The sequence below is a fragment of the Helobdella robusta genome (assembly GCF_000326865.2).
Source record: "Helobdella robusta unplaced genomic scaffold HELROscaffold_20, whole genome shotgun sequence".
Lineage (NCBI taxonomy): Eukaryota > Metazoa > Annelida > Clitellata > Rhynchobdellida > Glossiphoniidae > Helobdella > Helobdella robusta.
This window is the reverse complement of record NW_008704084.1, coordinates 2,093,724-2,113,816: the sequence shown is the minus strand read 5'-3', so window position 1 is coordinate 2,113,816 and position 20,093 is coordinate 2,093,724. Positions and strand designations below refer to the sequence as shown.

At 36.2% G+C, this 20,093-nt stretch overlaps 3 protein-coding genes across 3 annotated transcripts; all 3 read left to right on the top strand.

Annotated features, from left to right (window-relative positions):
• Positions 1 to 2,363: 2,363 nt before the first annotated feature.
• Positions 2,364 to 3,252, top strand: HELRODRAFT_191357 (hypothetical protein; the record flags this gene model as incomplete). Its single annotated transcript, XM_009018079.1, has 3 exons — positions 2,364 to 2,532; positions 2,728 to 2,994; positions 3,083 to 3,252. 3 exons carry the CDS (start codon positions 2,364 to 2,366, stop codon positions 3,250 to 3,252), a joined length of 606 nt encoding a protein of 201 aa, XP_009016327.1.
• A 2,004-nt stretch (positions 3,253 to 5,256) lies between these two features.
• On the top strand, positions 5,257 to 5,781 carry HELRODRAFT_77502 (hypothetical protein; the record flags this gene model as incomplete). Its single annotated transcript, XM_009018078.1, has 1 exon — positions 5,257 to 5,781. One exon carries the CDS (start codon positions 5,257 to 5,259, stop codon positions 5,779 to 5,781), a length of 525 nt encoding a protein of 174 aa, XP_009016326.1.
• A 3,235-nt stretch (positions 5,782 to 9,016) lies between these two features.
• On the top strand, positions 9,017 to 19,846 carry HELRODRAFT_154673 (hypothetical protein). Its single transcript, XM_009018077.1, has 15 exons — positions 9,017 to 9,111; positions 10,043 to 10,271; positions 10,693 to 10,766; positions 10,971 to 11,067; positions 11,137 to 11,205; positions 11,368 to 11,437; positions 16,700 to 16,800; positions 16,910 to 16,937; positions 17,098 to 17,176; positions 17,461 to 17,506; positions 18,187 to 18,280; positions 18,825 to 18,895; positions 18,962 to 19,081; positions 19,316 to 19,386; positions 19,510 to 19,846. Exons 2-15 carry the CDS (start codon positions 10,128 to 10,130, stop codon positions 19,763 to 19,765), a joined length of 1,320 nt encoding a protein of 439 aa, XP_009016325.1. The 5' UTR covers positions 9,017 to 9,111; positions 10,043 to 10,127; the 3' UTR covers positions 19,766 to 19,846.
• Positions 19,847 to 20,093: the final 247 nt, after the last annotated feature.

Sequence of the window (20,093 nt, the reverse complement as noted above, 5' to 3'; positions counted from 1 at the left end):
ATATATATATATATATATATATATATATATATATATAAGCATTTAAAAAATAAAAATTGTAATTGTATGTTCATAAGGTAAAGAATATAATTGAAAAAGAATAACATATGACATAAGACATAAATTTTGTAAAGGAAGAAAAATAAACAAAATCGAACAATAAGTTAATAATATAAACAATTTCGTTTTTTAATTTGAATTGATCCCATATTTCCTGGTTTATTTCAGTATTGTTGGTTGTGGCACGTTGTTGTTGTCGGCGATTGATCCAGGCCTCCCTGGCATCGAGTTTTTCGGGGCAGTTTGGTAGTTGTTGAAACAACTTTTTGGTGTTTTGTTGTTCCTTTTTTTGTTGTAATTGTTGATTTTGTGGGTTTTTTTAATTGGTTTTTTGCTGCTATGTTTAAATTTAAATTTTAATTATTCATGCAGGTGGTTGCTTTTTTTAGTGTGTATTCATTGCCAAGTTTCATTGGCAATGCTTCAAATTCTAAAAATGAAAAGTAAATGGTTAAAACACAAATGTATATAATACGATAATTATGAATATATGGTAACTAACCGAATTAAATAAATTTGATTAAATTTAACTGACAAAAAGAAAAAGTGGTTATATAATCAGTAACATGTTGAAAGAAAGGAAATAATTATATAAAATGGTAAAATCATTTCTTTATTCTGATTAATGGTTGAAAAAGATTATTAATTATCTTTATAATAAAATAAAAAAACAAATGATGCCTTTAAATTGGATTGATGCATCTGGGCCTGATTAAAATAATCTAAATGTTTTTTATAATAGGAATAAGAGAATTGAAAAATCTATGTTTGAGCTGAAAAGTGGGCTAAGAAATTTGCATTTTTTTCATTAAAAGAAAATTTTCAGTAATTTTAATATCAGTGATAGGTAAGCCGTTGGAAGTGAGAAAATAATTTTCAATATTATCAGTAAGATTCTGCCAAGAGATAAATAATTTAATAGCAGGATTTTTAAAAAGAAGAAATAAAGTAGGAGCTGTTGAATTACGACAGCATTTGCCTATATGATACAAGAGTTTAAATAAATGATATAAAGTATTAAAATAATAATTCCTATTAAAATAATTTCATTAATTTTCCATTTAATATTTAATAATTTATAATTATCAACATCGGTGATTGTTTTGGATGATAATTATTTAAAATTTCGCATAATGATAACCTTCTCTCTAGTGACAATAGTAATCTTACTCTTCTTCTTGCTCTTGACTTTTCCTCGGCTTTTGATACTGTTGACCATACTATTCTCTTGAGACTGCTACATCTTTTTTTTAATATTACTGATTCTTGTCTATCTTCGTTTTTCTTCAGTTGTTCTCAATAATTCTACTTCTAACTCCTCTACTCTTACTTTCGGGGTACCTCAGGGTTCTATCCTTGGCCCTCTTTTATTTATACTCTATACCTCTGAACTACCTCGTATTATTAATAACTATTCTTTCTCTAGTCAACTATATGCTAGTGTTCTTCATAATCTATCTCTATGTCTTTCTTCAATTATCGCCTTGTCTGACTCTATGTGTCTTAAACTTAATCCTTCTAAGTTTGAATTAATTTGTTTTAATCTAAACACTCTATTACTATTCCTCTTATTATCTCACCTGATTCTAAAACTCTTGATGCCTCTCATAAGTTTCGTAGTCTAGGTTTTATCTTTGATTCTACTATGTCTCTCTCTTCTCAGATTAATAGTGTTACTAGAAGCTCTTACTTTCATCTACGTAGAATAAAAAAACTTTTGCCTTTTCTTGATGATCCTACTCTTCTCCTTCTTGTTACTTCGTTAGTCTTATCTAGGATTGATTATTGTAACTTGCTCTACTATGGTCTTCCTGACTCTATCCTTTAAGTAAAGCTTTTAACTCTGCTGCTCGTCTAGTTGCTCGTGCCCCTTTCTGTTCTCATATATCTCCATATCTTGTTCTCTTGCACTGGCTACCTATAAAATATAGAATAATTTTTAAAATTTGCACGTTCATGTATGAGTCTCAATCTAAATTATTTCCTAAATATTTATCAGATATATTAATTGAACCTAAACGCCCCGGTTTACGATCGTCTTCTTTTTCTCGCTTTTTCTTAAATCGTGTTAAACACTCTTTTGCCAAATCTGCTTTCGCTTTTTCTGGTCTTTCTTTCTGGAACTCTCTAACTACTTCTCTGACTACTTCTCCATCACTTGCGAAGTTCAGAGCGAATCTCAAGACCCATCTGTTTTCAAAATTCATTAAGGAACGCTGTTGAACATCGCGGAAATAGATATATATATGTATGTATGTATATATATATAATCAGACGATCATAACCGACCGCTGCTTTTGAAAATGGATAGTGTTGACATAAAAAACATGATAATTAAAAACGTCTCTAAATTAAAATCGCTTGACGTCAGCCTGGGTCGCATCGGACTCAGTCATGATCTCTCCCCAGAGCAAAGAAAGAAACTGAGGTCAAAGATAGAGGAGGCAAGGGCATTGGAAGCTTCTGACAAGGGTTTTTTTAATACCGTGTAAGAGGTCAGGTTGGCAAATGGAGGGTGGTGAAATTTCCGGTATGTTATTGGTAAAAATAGTTGTGGTAAAGATTATGGTAATGATTGCATAATAAATTATGGTACCGGTAATGATCGTAATGAAAGTGGTGGTTTTAATAATTTTAAAAAAGTAGTTAATAACAATGTAATGAAAGGTGGTGCTGTTGGTAGAAATATTGGTGGAATTAAAAATGATCGAACTAATAATAACTTTTGTGTGGTTAAAATAAAATTGGGTTTACTAAATATAAGATCGATTGGCTTAAAGTACAACATTATTTATGATTTGATCAGTGATGGTTCGGATATTTTTGTTGTTACTGAATCATGGCATGGTTCATCAGAAAATCCCTCCATTGCGTTATCTACTCCTCCTGGATACCGCTTTGTAAATTGTGTAAGAGATCACGACCCTCTCCATGGTGGATTGATAATATTTTTTTGTCTATGTTTAAAATGTAAAAAAATAGCCTTACCTACAGTTACCACATTTGAAGTTTTGGCGGTCAGGTTCACAGTTAATAGTCAGGAGTTTATTTTGCTCGCTATTTACTAGGGATGCACCGAAGTTCGGCCCCGGCCAAAATCCGGCCTTTTTTTCAAATCCGGCCAAATCCGGCCCCTGGTGGCCAGATTTAGGGCCGGATTTAAGCGTCTATCAACATTTAAAAATTTTATAAATTGAAAAAAAAATTTTTTATTGAATTCGATTAATTTTATGTCAATAAGTTAAAGGCTAAGCATACATGACACATAATAACAACATCAATAATTGTGAAGTGAGCTGGACAATTTTCTTTGTGCTATAACATGGGTTATGCATAAATTATAAGCTGATCTTTGTGCAAAAGAACTTGTGCACGTGATATATACTACATAATTGTATATTACGGATGATATAGCTATATAATATATATAATTTAAGAACATGGTATGTTAAAGGTTAGGCTAGGCTTATATGGCACATAATAACAACATCACTAATTGTGAGCTGAGCTGGACAATTTTCTTTGTGCTTTAACTTGGGTTATGCATACAATATAAGTTGATCTTTGTGTAAAAGAACTTGTGCACGTGCATGCATGGCACATAATAACAGCATCACTAATTGTGAGCTGAGCTGGACAATTTTCTTTGTGCTATAACATGGGTTATGCATAAATTATAAGCTGATCTTTGTTTACAAGAAATTGTGCACTTATATATAATAGTATATGACGATGATGCAGCTATAAAGCGCATAATTTAAGAACAATATATTTATTAAGCATTTTTTATTATTGGTGAATTTTATAAAAATGGCTGAAAAGAAATCCGGAGTATGGGCGTTTTTTGACGTTAAAACAAACGATAAATCCAAGGCAGTTTGTAAGGAATGCAATGCAGTATTGTCAGCCTGATAACCTAGGGTAAGCCTGATAACCCCAAAAGTTTCTCAACGTCTTCTTTGATTACTCATCTAAGGTCAAAGCATCCACTTCAGTATGATAATATGAACAGTTTAAAGTCTTCTATTGCAGTAGCCTCAGAATGCGAAGATGCCACCTCAAATGACAGTGATGCGAGTTTGCTAGAAAATGTATCAATCCAGCCCACCCAGCCAAAGATTAGAGAAGCATTTGACAAACAAAAACCTTGGGATATAAACAATGACAATGCTAAGCGTATCTATGTGGCGATTGCTAAAATGATAGCGATAGATATGGAGCCTTACCAGGTCGTCGAAAAATCAGGATTTATCAATTTGGTGAAAAAACTTGGAGAAAAGGTACAGAATACCTTCTCGAAAGTATTTCACCAAACGTGTAATTCCTGATCTTTTTGAAAAAGCATCTTCATCACTGAAGAAGAAGGTAGCTGGAGCATTGAGCCTTCCGTTTACAACAGATACATGGACAGCAGACATAACAACGGAGTCATATTTGGGATTGACAGCCCATTGGTTAACTCCTACGTTCGAACGCCAAAGTTATGTTTTGCAGTGTGTAAAATATTCAGGTCAACACACAGCAGCAAATCTACTGTCATCGTTTGATAGGTCACTCGAAAATTGGAACATTCCACGAAACAAATGTCATTTAGTTTTGCGAGACAATGCGGTAAATATTACCAAATGTTTCCGAGATGGAAACATTAAAAGTGCACCTTGTTTTGCCCACACGGTTCAACTCTGTATCAACGATGGTATATTAAGTCAACGTGGTGTTAGTGATCTCCTGAAAGTTGGACATAAATTAGTAGGCCATTTCAAATACTCGTCATCAGCCACGGATCGTTTGCACAATTTGCAAGCGGATTTAAATCTGCCAAAACACCAGTTAATTCAGGACATCCCCACAAGGTGGAATTCAACATTCTTCATGGTGCAGCGACTGTTAGAGCAACGTCGAGCAATAACATTGTACTGTGCTGAAAATGAATCTGTTACTAATTTGTCACCAAATCAATGGTCTGTTGCTGAAACTGTTGCTGCGGTTTTGGAACCATTCGAGGAGGTTACCAGAGAAGTTAGCTCATCATCAGCATCTATATCTTTGGTTATTTCAATGGTGTATCTTTTGGTATTAGTTTTGGGAAAAGAAAGTCGGGATGCTGGCATTAAAACAATGAAGGTCACACTGCTGAATGCTATCAACACCAGGTTCCAAAACATTATAAATGACCGAGTTTACAGTGTAGCCACAATGCTTGATCCAAGGTTTAAGACCCGCTTCTTGAACGATACAGCTTGTACCGAAGCAAAGGCAGGAGTTGTGCTTGCTGCCACTAAATTGTTACCTCAAAATAACAAAGAATTAGAGTCTACATCAGAGGATGTGCAATCCCAAAAGCCAACAAAAAAAAGACGTGTTGATGAATCATCTTCAAAATTGTGGGACTGTTTCAAAGATATGTTGGAAAATGAAGTAACGAGTATTTCTAACAACAGATCACTTCAAGATAGCATCAGTGATGAACTCTCGACTTTCTTGGGAGAACCATTGTTACAGCGACAGGAAGACCCAGCTACATGGTGGAAGTTTAACACTACAAAGTATCCAACCATATCAAAGGTTGCACAAGTTTACCTAGCACTTCCACCAACAAGTGTACCATCCGAAAGATTGTTTAGCACGGCTGGAGACATCATCACTGAGCATCGCACAAGACTGCTCCCTGACAACGCTGAGAAACTGATATTCTTAAAATACAATGCTTCTCTTATTTAACTATTTACATGTGAAATAATAAACTTTTTTTGTACACTGCAATTTTTTCAATAAAAAACAATCAATACTTTATGCTTTGTGTTATTTTTTGGTGTTCAACATGTAGATAACCGTAAATGTGAGTATTTTTTCTAACGTATGTAAAATAGTAACTAAAATCCGGCCCCGGCCGGTTTTTGAATTTTAAATCCGGCCAAGTCCGGCCCCGGCCGGATTTGAAAAACCTAAATCCGGTGCATCCCTACTATTTACAGACCGGGTTCTGCACAGCTGTCTGGATTATTTTTTAAAGAACTGATTTCTATTCTGGAAAACATTACAGTACTCAGTTCTCAAATTATTTTAACCGGGGACTTCAATGTGCACGTTGAAAAGACGAATGATCCTTATGCTGCTAATTTAATTGATATCTTCGATAATTTTCAACTCATCAATCGTGTAAAAGCACCAACACATTTACGTGGTGGTACACTAGACTTGATAGTAACCTCCGAGGATTTTCCAGTTCATGATTGTTTAGTCCATCCAAGTGGAATTTATTCTGATCATAGTTTTATTTGGGCTGAACTGTCGATGACTCGAGGATATTTGGTTGGAATTAAAAAAGTTTCTAAAATGTGGAATCAGATGAATGTTGATGACTTCATCAAACTCGTGCTTGAATCTCCACTCTCCAAAGCATGTCAAAGCAATGAGGTAGACAAGGAATTGCATTTATTTAACAACGAGTTAAAATCTATTGCTGATAAAGTTGTCCCTATTCGTGCAGTGACCACCAATAACGTTCGTATGGCTCTGTGGTTTGATAATGATTGCAGGTTGGCCAAGCGTTTGTGCATAAAAATGGAAAGAAGATACAGAAAAAGCTCACAGTTGATTCATCAAGATGAATGGAAGACAGCTTTGAAGAATAAATCGGAACTTTTCTCTAAAAAACGTCGTCAGTATTGGACAAAAATTGTTGATGACAATAAGATGAAACCAAAAAATCTTTGGCGGGTTGTGAACAGCATTCTCTGTAGGGGTCGTAACGATAAATTTTTCTCGGATATGGATGAACTAACACCTGATCGATTTATGTGCTATTTCAATGAAAAGTTAAGCAAGCTGAGAGATAGTGTCAACAACGATGCTCAACCGAGCCTGGCAGAATTCCAATCAGGTGTCAATAATAGTTTGTTCTCAACGTTTTCTATGGTTTCTGAAGAGGAGGTAATACAATTAGTTCAAAATTCACCTACAAAGTCGCGTCAACAAGATGTAATACCTACCCACGTATTAAAGAAGTTTATAAAACTATTCGCACCATTTTTGGCAGGCCTGATAAACAGCAGTTTAAATGTGGGACAGTTTCCTTCTGGCTGCAAGCATGCTATCATAACTTCGCTGCTGAAGAAACATAATCTAGATTAAAATGATGTTGGGAACTACAGACCAATTTCTAATCTGTCTTTCCTATCCAAAATTATCGAACGTGTGGTTGCCAGGCAAACACTCAGTTACTTAAACAATAACAATTTATTGCCGAAATATCAATCTGGATTCCGTCAGTACCAAACTTTTGCAAGTTTTCTCAGAAGTGTACGGGGCAATTGATGAACAAAATGTGGCAATGCTAGTTTTTCTTGATATGTCATCCGCATTTGATTGCGTAGATCACAAAGTATTTTTAACAAGACTACGTTGCAGTTTTGGAATCTTTGGTGCTGTTCTGAGGTGGTTTGAGTCGTATCTGGTAGGTAGATCACAACAGGTATCATTCGGTGGTAAATTGTCTGAGGTTAATGTTATGCTGTCTGGTGTGCCACAAGGTTCGGTTCTAGGTCCTATTCTATTCCTGATCTATACATCTGAAGTACTAAAGATAATAGAATCATTTGGTTTTTTAGGTCATGCTTTTGCGGACGACTTGCAAATTATTGTTACGAGCAGGCCAGATTCTTTTAAATCAGAATTGGACAAACTGGTTAAATGTTTGTCTGGGGTCAATAAGTGGATGCAAAACAATGGTTTAAAACTAAACCAAAACAAGACTGTTTTTTTTACCAATTTGAGCATGGATATAAACTTTCAAGAATAGATATAAATTCAATAACTGTTAATGATGAGGTCATCCCATTTTGTCAGACAGCAGCTAATCTGGGCTTCACGATTGATTCAGGTTTGTCAATGAAGCAACACATTAAAAAGCTCTCAGCCGAATGCATGTTTCAAATCAGGAAAATCAATCAAATTCGACGATCCCTAGATACATCCACGTTGCAGACGTTGGTTCATGCATTTGTGCACTCACGCGTCGACTATTGCAACAGTTTGTTTTATGACTTACCTGATCGATCTATGGCTGTACTTCAATCAATACAGAATCGAGTCGCAAAAGTTGTTGTTGGAGCTCTAAAATACGATCATGTGTCTCCAATGTTGAAGGAACTTTATTGGCTAACCGTCGACAAAAGAGTGTTGTTCAAAATTTCAACACTTGTCTACAAGTCTATCAACGGTCTAGCTCCATTTTATTTGTCTGACAGGTTCAAAAAGAGATTTTCAACACACTGGAACACACTTGAGATCCGATGTTTCAAACCTGCTGTTGATCCCAACAACGAGTCTCCGTATAGGCTCTCGTAACATTGCTGTTTCTGGACTAACTGTTTGGAACAACCTGCCTGCTGCTCTCAGAAATCCGGACTTAAACCTGCGTGATTTCAAGAAAAAACTGAAAACTCATTTATTTTTATTGTAATGCATTATTGATCAATTCTTTCTGTTTAGTCGACATCGACATGTTCTAATTATTATTTCGTATTTTCGTTATATTGAATCGATTACTTTTCTGTTTATGACCAAATTTTAATTTTATCTCTGTGCGATGTATTATGATTTCTTGTTTGTTATTTCAATTATGTTGTTAAGTTTAGTTTTTGTTAGCGCTTTTGAGATTCGTTTAATTAGCGCTTCATAATATATATATATATATATATATATATATATATATATATATATATATATATATATATATATATATATATATATATATATATATATATATATATATATGTGTGTGTGTGTGTGTGTGTGTGTGTGTGTATACATTCATCATAATTGAATATATAAATATTTAAATTATATAGTGCAAGTAAAGTTACTAACCAGTTTTAGTTCATTTTTAGGCATTTTTAGTTCGTTGTTATTTGACCTATTTATAATAATAACATTTTTCATTTGCGTGGGGTACTTCACTATCCTATTTTGTTTTCAACCCTGTTTATCGTTAATTTCTTATCAAATTGAATTTTAATTTATTTATAAATAATTTGTTGCAGAGGTTTGGTAAGTATAGCTAGTCTCTATCTAATTTATCGTGTGTTGCAATCACAATAATAATATGAATATAAAAGTTAAAAAAGTAACAGTGGCACCTAACCTCACTAGCTAATTAACTTTTTTATTGCCATCATAATATCATATCATAGGGTCATGCATAATTAACTGCGTTGGGCACGAAACAACGATTGCCGTAGCACTAATAAGTAGGATGAAAGTTGTGATGGTTGCTTTTGCTTTTGGCTGAGACATGTCTTCTTATGCTATCTGTAATGTTACTTGTCTTAATACTTGTCTCAATAAAATTTATTAGGATGCTTTTTATTAGGCGTTGCTAAAAAAATAATAATAAAACTAAACTAAAATATAAGTTTTTATTCATTTGGTAATTTAACTAATCTTACTTAGTTGTTAATAAATAAAGATTGTTGTGTGTGATTCATTAAATCTCACAAATTATCATGAAAATGTGATCATAACTGAAACAAGTTAAGGAAAATAACTCTCATTTGAAGAATTGAAACATCGAGTTATAAATTAAATTACGCTAGAAGTGCAATAGTTTTTTTAAATAGTACACACAATATTCTTAACCAAAGTATTATGTATGTTTCATTTTACATATACCCACTCTATATGTATGGGTGAGGGTTTCTTAATTTGCTACTACAGTATGGTCTACTATGTATATACTGAGAGTTAATGTACATTGTGTAATTCTACTGGCCGGCCGTACCTGCGGTGGCAGATCAATAAACTCTTACCCTCTCTATATAATACAATCATAGTCCGACCCATAACTGATAGAGACTATAAACGAGGATTGATATATAATACATACATATATAGAGCAACACGCCATATGGGTGCATATTTATTTTAGGTTCACATCTTTCTTTTAAGTTTGTTATTAAGTATTTCAATTTTTTGAGTGAAGGTTGATGTCACTGAAGTGGAGCTTTGATGTGGTGAAAAAAATTTTCAACAAATTCAGTTTGTCGATCTCAAAACTTAATCTCAATATGGAAAACGCACTGGACAATCCAAACACTGTTCCTAAATCTAAAAAAAGTATGAAAAAGCAGAAAACAACTTGGAAGCACAAACAGGACTATGATGGTAACGATGAGACACAAGGCAAGAAACCTAAAGTTGATGGGGAACAAGTATGTTTGGCTGTTTGTCGTTGTGTTCATAGCCGTTCATCATTATATCTTTATGATGAGATGTTCACAAATGTTTTATTTATACTTGCATCATGTCTAATTTTATTGGGACATTTTTAAGGATAATGTGTAATTTATAAAAGTTAATTTTTTTGTTTAAATATCATTTTCTGGTATTTAAATTAATTATTTATTGCTTGTCGACATTGGAACACAGAGACATACCTATGATCATACAAAGTAGAGACTAAAATAATAATAATTATTTATTTTTCAAGTGATTCCATTCTTTCAGTTACAGTTCACAAGATTTTCTTGCAATATTATTTTATGAAAATTGTTTTATTTAATTAAAAATTATTTTTAATATTTCTCTTGGTGATGTTTATGATGTCTCTATTGATGTAAAAATTATTTCAAGGACTGGCCCTTCAGAAAGAAGAAGGTTGCTCTGCTGCTTGTTTATTCTGGCAAGGGTTACCTTGGCATGCAGAGGTGAATTTGTATTTCTTTCTCTCAGTTTTACATTTCCCTGGCAAAAATTTTTTGATTATCCTTGTCTTCCAATGTTTATGCAATAGCTATTAAAAACTAAAATTTTTTTTGCTTTTTCCCTGATTGCCGATGAACTAAATAAAAATATATTGAAAAATTGTAAACCACATGTCAGTATTCAATTGTAGAATGTTATTTAATCAGGAACCCAGGATTCAGAACAATTGAATCGGAACTTTTTGATGCTCTGTTAAAGGCAGGAGTTGTGCGCCCCGACCACATTGAAGAGCCACGTTCAAAGGTCATTTCCCAATTCAATTCCAAATTTATGATTGCTTATTGATTTATGTTTTGATGGACACCATTACAGATGTCCTTCCAAAGGGCAGCCCGCACTGACAAGGGAGTGTCTGCAGCCGGACAAGTAGTCTCATTCAAGATACGCATCTCATTTATATCATTTCGTAAAATTTATCTAATTTCTACTGTGCATATCTTACTTGCAATTTACATTTCTATCTATTGTATCGTTCACACTGCAAGAACTTCCTGTTATTGTATCATCATAGGTATTTATGTTTTAATTTGTTTCCTACTTTACATGTTTGTTGACGTAGAGGACGCCGTGGGGAAGATCAACAGCCACCTGCCTGCACAAATTCACGTCCTGGGTTCGTTTCATTCTTATTGAAATCGCTATCTTTCTTATCTGCTTCAGTTGCATTGAGGTATTTCAAATTATCGTGCCAATTGGAGTTCTTATAAACTTCCAGGTTTTTAGAATAACAAATATCACCACTTGAGTCCGTGGCAACACAAAAGTGGCATTTTTTTATTATGACCAGTCACTTCACGTTGCACATGTTCTAGATATTGCGACATCCAGATTTTAAGTTTAATGATGCTATATTGCTGTTACTATCATTTTGCTAACTCGCGTGTTCGAATTCACGGAAGATTGACTGCATTCCATATTTCACTGCATCGTCATTTCTCCATTTATCAATTCCATTACTTCAAAAAAACTTTCATTAATTTTTTATTTCTAATTGCATGGTTGTGATGGATGTGGCATCAAAAGAAATGAGGAGGAGGAAGAAGGATAAGTTTGTGGCAAAGAGAAAGACATGGAAGTTACAGGATGCAGAGGTGAGGAAGGCATTTAAAGAACCTGGAGGTTCTGGAGCAACGGCCTTCTTGTGGTGAAACCGATTGGCGTCGTGGTCAGGATTGCTCCTCTCCTCCTCGTCAACAAATCGTTGCAGCAAGCCCTCCCCAACACGACTTCACCGTTCTGAGTTTTTGCCTGGGTAGCAGTCCTCGCCGGCCGGCCTGCACCGTATGCTATTACTGCGGGCCGGCATCGAATCCAACCCAGGTCCGAAGATATGGATCTGTGAGATATGTAACAAACGTGTCAACAAAACCCACTACTCTGTCCGCTGCAGAACATGCTGCAAGTGGACACACCTCAACAACTGCGCCACTAACTTAGTAAGTTATTATCTCTGTAATAACTGTCCTCACCCTACTACAATTCCCAGCTCGCCGGTGCGTGGTGCGCAACCCAATCGTCCCATCATCCGCAATAAAACATCTGCAACACCCAACTTCAATCCAATCTCGCATTCGGACGGCAAGCTGAATATCCTTCAATTCAACTGCAACGGTCTCAAGAATACACAATATCTCAATCGCCGCCCTCCAGGAGACGAAACTTTCAACTCGCTCTGCTGTTCCGGTTTTCAAGAATTATGCTATATACCGGAAAGACCGGAAAAGTGGTCGTGGCGACGGCCTCATGATGCTGATACATCATAAGATCCCTTACACCAGTAAACAGCTACCTGATACAGATACCACAGAGAGCCAGGGGATCACCATCATGGCTGATGGCATCGAGATAAATATAGTGAACGTATATATCCCTCCTCAATCTGCTTGCCCACCTCATTTCTGCGCTTCAATAGCAGACTTATTGGAATTCCCTAACATCATTCTACTTGGCGATCTAAATGCTCATGATGGCCTCTGGTACTCAGGTATTAGCGATGCACTTCGGAAATAGACGATTCCGACTGCTGTACTTTAAATCTTGACTGTCCAACCAGGCTTCCATCTAATGGTCAGCCAACTTCTCCAGATCTTTCTATTGCCTCTATCTCTTTGACTAACTGCCTTAATTGGTCAGCAGTCACAACTCTTTCTTCAAACCACCTGCCAATTCATATATCTCTCGACCTCCGCATTACTCCAACCAAAAACCCAAAATTGACGTTTATCAACCTTTCAAAAGCCAACTGACCGGGTTTTACAGCTGAATCAGAACTTGCATTTCAAAATACACTCTTTCCCCAACACTGTCACCGCAGCCGAAAGAGCGTTCCGCAGGATCTTAGGCAACGCCGGTGACCACAACATTCCTTCTGGTAGGCTCATCAATTCCCAGCCAGGGCTCTCGAAGGAAGTCACCGAGCTGATTCGCCGAAGAGATGCTCTTAGGCTCTTCAACCCATCATCCGACAATATCTCAACTCTTTCAAATGACATTCACAACAAAATCAATAGTATCAAAACAACAAAATAGAAGGACTTCTTAAGCACTTTCAACCGACATACCAACCCTAAACGTCTTTGGAGCGTCATCAAGTCTCTCAACGGCAGACCCAAACTCAATCCCAACAACGCCATTAACTTCAACGGTAAGCCAATCTCAAATGGGCTTGATATGGTCAACCTTTTCAATAAATCCTTTACCTGCTTTAGTCAGCATAAAACAAATAAACTAAACAGGTCCATCAACCGTGTGGAAAAACGGAATTGCCTATCCAATCACCCTACATTCACGGTGGATCAGGTGTCCGCCGCCATCAAAACGGCCAAGGCATCCAAAGCCTCTGGCCCAGACAACATCACCATGCTTCACCTAAAAAACTTAGGTCCTTTGGGTCTGGCGTTCTTAACCAGGATCTTTAATGAGTCACTCAGATCCTGCTGTATTCCAGACATCTATAAGAAGGCCCGGATCATCCCTCTTCTGAAGCCAGGTAAGTCTGATGTTGACGAGCTAACAATGTTATTATTTTTGGCTTAGAACTACAACCTAAAATCAATGACAAAGATACTGTTTTACGACTATGTGAAAATCATTCAACTATCAAGCCAGACATAATCAGAACCCGTCGATCCTGCTTAACGGATGGCCCCCTCCACAACCACAAATAGACAGCTCAGAGGAATCTCTGCCTCGGGCAATAAGAAGAACTCTGGCCCAACTCCAATCTGGCCACAGTATCATCTTAGGCAGTTTCAAGGAAATTATTGATAGCGGCACAGGTAATATGTGTCCTCACTGTCACACGCACGTAGACGACGTAGCTCATCTCTTCTCCTGTCTTGCCAATCCTACGAATCTCAAGACAATATACCTGTGGCAAAACCCAACCGCGGTTGCTGATTGGCTCAGGCTTCGCCTGACCAATGGATAGGTGGTCGTGAAGGGGCAACAACAACAACAACAAGGCATTTGAAGTGAAGGTGGCTGAAAGTTGGGAGAGTGGTAAGGATGGAGATGTTTGGGAGAGTTATAGGGACTGTGTTGGCTACGGCAGATAAAGTATGTGGATGGACGAAAGGAAAGTGTAGGCATGGTGAGACGTGGTGGTGGGATGAAGATATAAAAAAGGTTTTGGAGGTCAAGAAGGAGAGGTTTAGGGTGTGGAGAAGGAACATGACGGGGGAAGCGGAGTTTGAGTATAGGAAGGCTAAGAAGGTTGCAAAACGGGCAGTGGCAACTGCAATGACGAAAGCATCAGATAGGTTAATGAGGGAAATGGAATTTGATGTGAGTTCGAGGAAAATGTTCCAAGTAGCAAAGCAGTCAATGAGGGATAGGAGAGATGTTATAGGGAATGGATATGTTTGGGATGGATCTGGCAAGTGGCAGCGGAACAAATAAAGGCGAGTGGGGTGATAGGAATTGAAGTTATGATGAGAATTGCTAACAGTATGTTTGATGATGAAAGTATACCTAAGAATTGGCGACACAGTGTGTTGGTGCCGTTGTATAAGGGCAAAGAAGATGTGAGAGATTGGGGGTCATATAGGGGTGTGAAATTGTTAGAGCATGGAATGAAGGTAGTGGAGAGGGTGCTTGATAAGAAGTTGAGAAATATGGTGACAGTTAATGAAATGCAGTGTGGGTAGGGGAACGGTGGATGCGTTGTTCATGGTGAGAATGTTGCAGGAGAATTATAGAAAGAAACGAAGATTGTACATGTGTTTTGCGGATCTAGAAAAGGCTTTTGATCGAGTACCGAGGAAGGTCATTGAATGGGCGTTGAGGAAGAAAAGAGTGAATGAGAGACTTGTTAAAGCCGTGATGCAGCTGTATGAAGGGGCGAAGACAAAGGTGAGGGTCGGAAGAGGGATCACCGTTTTTGTTTGCAATTGTGATGGATGTTGTGTGTGGAAACATAATGGAGGGGTTGTTGTTTGAGATTTTGTATGCAGATGATTTAGTCTTGATGGCTAATAGCAGGGAAGAATTGCAGTTAAAATTTGACAGATGGAAAAGTGTTATTGAAAAGAAAGGGTTAAAAGTTAATATTGATCAGACGAAGGCAATGGTGAGTGGGGAAGGTGGGGAACAAGTGATAAGTAAAATAGACCCCTGTGGGGTATGTGACAGGAGAGTGAAGGCTAACTCGGTATTGTGTATAGGATGTCAGAAGTGGGTGCATAAGAGATGTAGTGGTGTGAGGGGGGCACTGTAAAAGGTGGAAGGCACGTTCAAATGTAAGAAATGTGTTCATGGTGTGATTAATAAGACGGACGCAAGGACGGGGTTGAGTGGTGGTATTGAAAGAGTGAAAAGCTTTGTTTATTTAGGGGTTAAGCTGAACGTGGATGGAGGATGTTTGAGCGCTGTTACTGCAAGAGTTCATGTGGGATGAATGAAATTTAGGGAACTGGGTGGGGTATTGTGTGGAAAGAAATGGTCAGTGAAGATGAAAGGGAGGGTATATAAAGCATGTGTGAGAGCAGCGATGGTATATGGTGGTGAAACTTGGGTGTTGAGGAGAGAGGAGGAAAGTGTACTGCAGAGGGCTGAAAGAGCTATGGTGAGGATAATGTGTGGGGCTAAAGTGAAGGATAGGAGGAGTAGTACAGAGTTGATGTCGATGATGGGACTGAATTAGGACATTGTGACATTGATAAGGAAGTCGAGATTGCGGTGGTATGGACATATGTTGAGATATATGTTTACGGATGAAAGGGTCGGGGTTAGGCGAGCGTTGGAGTTCGAGGTTGAAGGAGTGATAGGAAGGGGTCGAGAGAGCAGGTGGAGAAGGACAGAGTGAAAGCGGGGTTGCGTGATACTGAGGCGAGTGACAGATGTGAATGGCGTCAGAAAAAATGTCGTCTAAACCTGTGTTGTTGTTGTTTTTATTTCTAATTAGATTTTTAATTGTTTAATATATTTGCATAAATTTTATCATATCAAGCCAATTATGGTAATATAAATATAATTTAACAGAATTATGATTCTATGCAATTAAAAATGTTGAATGTTTCATTCAAATTTCCTTTGTCTTCACCTCCTTCAAACTTTGATATATTATTTCATACATTTTAATGCTGCATTAAATGAGCATTAAGGATTGAAGTGGCCCAAGCAATTCAGTAGGCCCGCATGAGGTTTGATGCGAGTCGTTCGATTCATTTTCTCATCAAATTCATTTTCAACAACAAGCTTCACCGTTTGTTTGATTGGTAGTAGAATTTAAAAGATTGATAGATGTTGCAGTTTTTTTTTAAATTCTTGTTTATTCTAAGCATAGCTGGTTAATTATATTATTATAATTATTATTATTATCACTTGTATTATGTTCCTATTTTTTGTTTCACAAGTAAAATCCTTACACTTGAAGGTATAAAAAGGACGACGAAGACGTTCGATTGCAAAAACTCGTGCACTGCTCGTACGTACACCTATCTGACTCCTTCCTTCGCATTTGCTCCTATGAATGAGGTTTCAGCAATATTCACCTGCTTCGTTTGCCAATGATTTATTTCCTATTGGATAACTATTTTATAGCAATTTAAGCAGTTACAAAATGAGTTTTCTATTGTTTTTTCAGACTGTTTGTGAGAGTTACAGAATAACAAGTCAGTTGATTTGGTGTAATGGGCTTATGATTGAATATTTTTGTAATTACAAATTATCATTATATTGTATTTTCGCAAGCACAATCTGGAATATGCACAAACAAAAATTTCTAATCCTTCCAACTTCAAATTATTTTTTTAATGATTTTAACGTGTTTAGAGGATGTGCTCACTCATCTGCAAGACATATTGAACTGTTTCTGCGGAACTCACAACTTCCATAACTTCACATCAGGAAAGTGGGTCCTCACTCACATCATCGTTGTTGTTAATGTCATTATCATCAACACCATCGTCATCAACGTCATTAATATCACTATCATTATCCTCACCAACGTTATCAGTATTCATCTTCATCCACATCAACAAACTGTCATTGTATTTCTTCACCATTTTAATCCTGAATTTTGTCAAATAAACATTTTGCACTTTTTGTATATTTCATCTATTAGTTGATCATTGTATTCAAATTGATGATTCAAAATAATTGTTGCTATTACGGTCGTTATGGTGATTGTTTTAGAAAATCTGGAGATGCAAGTGCACAGCGATACATTATGGAGTTCAAAGTACATATGCCGTTATTTAATTACAGTATTGTATGAATTTTACCGAATTGTTGGCATTAATCGATTTAAAGTTTGTCTTTTCAATTTTCCTTACTAGAATTTCCTGGAAATTGTTCAATTTATTGAAAATAGAATTATTATTCAAGTTCATCATGAAAATTTAATGGAGCTGTTGTTATCCAAACTTATCATGCAAATTGATTCGACTTGCCTGCACGGCGAACGACTATCTTCATTTTCTTTCAATTCCTTTGCGGCAGTTTTAAGATCATCTGTTAGAAGTTTACTCTGAAAATTGCCTCTTTGTTTCTTGTCTTCAGCTTGTTGGTCAGTCGCAACGGATGAATTCACTGTAACCCTGGTTTGACGTTCTGCCTCGACAATATGCGCGCGTTGCACAACTTTTTCTAAATTTCTTCTAATGTTGTACCGAAATTTTGCTTGAAAAACAACGGATTTGTATGCTTTTGATTATTTCTTTCTTAATTTTTATTTTTTCATTTTCAAGTCATTCGTTCATTTAAAATGTCTGAAGGAATTAATTTGTTTTTTGTCACCATAATCTATTTTTTGTTCTTTTTAAACAATTGTGTTATTGTTCATTGCATCAAGTTTGGCCTAAAAATTTTTCCTTTTTTTTCTGAATAGTTTGACTGACCAATACAATACATACAAATCAGGTGGGCGATCCATTCATTCGCGACGACATCGAGTATGTTAAATTGACAGTGAAGGGGCAGAGCTTCATGCTGCATCAAATACGCAAGATGACAGGTGTGTTTGTGTGTGTATGTGTGTGTATGTGTGTAAATTGGTGTACTTTGTGGTAAGTGGCAAATATCAGAAAAACGCTCTGTCAAAAATTTCTGCATGCAGGAAAATATTTTTAAATACATTTTTCCAAACTCTCGAAAAGCATTTCTGATCAGTTTAATGTATATGCTTCAAAATACATTTACAAGGTTCATTTACGTATCACGCTTCACCGTGTCCCATTTTACAACCACAAAATTTTGTTCATCATCAGTTTTTGTTACTTCTTTATTTTCTCGTCGTTAATCTGTAAAGTTTTCTCTTGGTTCATTCAATCATGTCCGCTTTGTGTCTGGAGGACGAGGCATTTTCACCAAGAAAGTGTTCGACGCCATGAGTAGGTTGCATCATAACGGGATTTGTAGGGCTGCATGGAATGCCATGATGCTTCAACTATTTGGCGTCTGTAGTGGCCTGCAATATGTTTATAATTTCACGTTTGGTGATAAGGACAAGAGAATCAGTTATGTTTTTAGTCATCGTTTAATTATCAAATTTTCTTCAGGTATTGCAATGGCCATTTGCAGATCTTTTGTAAATATGGACATTTTAAAGAAAAGTTGGGGGGCTGACAAAGTTGGTATAAGCAAATGAAAAGGATTAATTTTTTTTATTGTTTTATAATTCGAACATCAAAACCAGGTTGACATTCCTAAAGCGCCAGGCTTGGGTCTTGTGTTGGATCAACTGCATTACAATGCTTACAACAAGAAGTTTGGGACAGATGGAATGCACGAAGCAATTGAATGGAGCCAGTACAAAGTTCTGATACTTCACGTTTTTTTTTTATATTCACATCTTTATATTTCTTTGCCACACAACGCATACATACACACACACACACTCACACACACTTTCACCACACACACACACATACACACACACACTCACCACACACACACTCACACACACACACATATATATATGTATATATGTGTGTGTGTATATTTATATATGTATATATATATTATATATAGATATATATAATGGTTTCAGGAAGAAATTGAGGAATTCAAAGAGAATTTTATATATTCCACAATTTTTCAAACAGAAAAAGAAGAAAAATCATATCCTTTTGTTGATTTTTTTGAAAAACATATATAGGTTCAGCATGTTTAAACCATTCAAATCATTACTTGCTCAACATAAACTTAAATTAAATATTTGATTTTCTTTAACTGATCAATCACTATGATGAAATGGTTGGGCACCCTGCATCTCCACCATTTTGATTACATAACAGGACACTTGTACAACACTCTACCACTTGTAGAAGCCAAGAATAACTTGAAGGAACCGTGCAATAACGGTCCACAAACCGTTGAACCCGATGAAAAAAAACAAAAGACAAATGCCAATCTAAATTTAGGTGATGAATCCTCTGCCATTCTTGAAAAAACAGAACGGTCGATTGATACATCTTTAAGCACTGATAAAGGATCTTGAACATTTTAAAAAATTGTTTTGTATTTTTAGCATATTTTAATAAAAAATATGACTCGCATGCTGTCGCCGCAAATACCGTACCAAACTTGCGTTTATATGGTTTCGGCAGTAGAGTTATTATTATTATTGGTGCTTGTATGCACTCTTTAAAAAGATCTCAGAGGCGCTAACGATTATTGCAGAGCGCGCTGTTTGACTCAGCGGTGGCACTGTTCTGGGAATGATTCTGTCAGTTAAATATTTAGGGGCGACCCCCTTAATGGATTAAACCGTTAAACATAATCTTGAAAATAGCTGATAAACCGCAAACCAGTGAAGAGCAAAAAAA

Bases quoted from the DNA above. Each gene is read 5' to 3' on its own strand.
- HELRODRAFT_154673 (XM_009018077.1), top strand. From the start codon at position 10,128: ATGGAAAACGCACTGGACAATCCAAACACTGTTCCTAAATCTAAAAAA. The intron at 11,068-11,136 runs GTCATTTCCCAA...ACACCATTACAG, and splicing joins TTGAAGAGCCACGTTCAAAG to ATGTCCTTCCAAAGGGCAGC. The intron at 17,177-17,460 runs GTGGGTCCTCAC...TGATTGTTTTAG, and splicing joins CATAACTTCACATCAGGAAA to AAAATCTGGAGATGCAAGTG.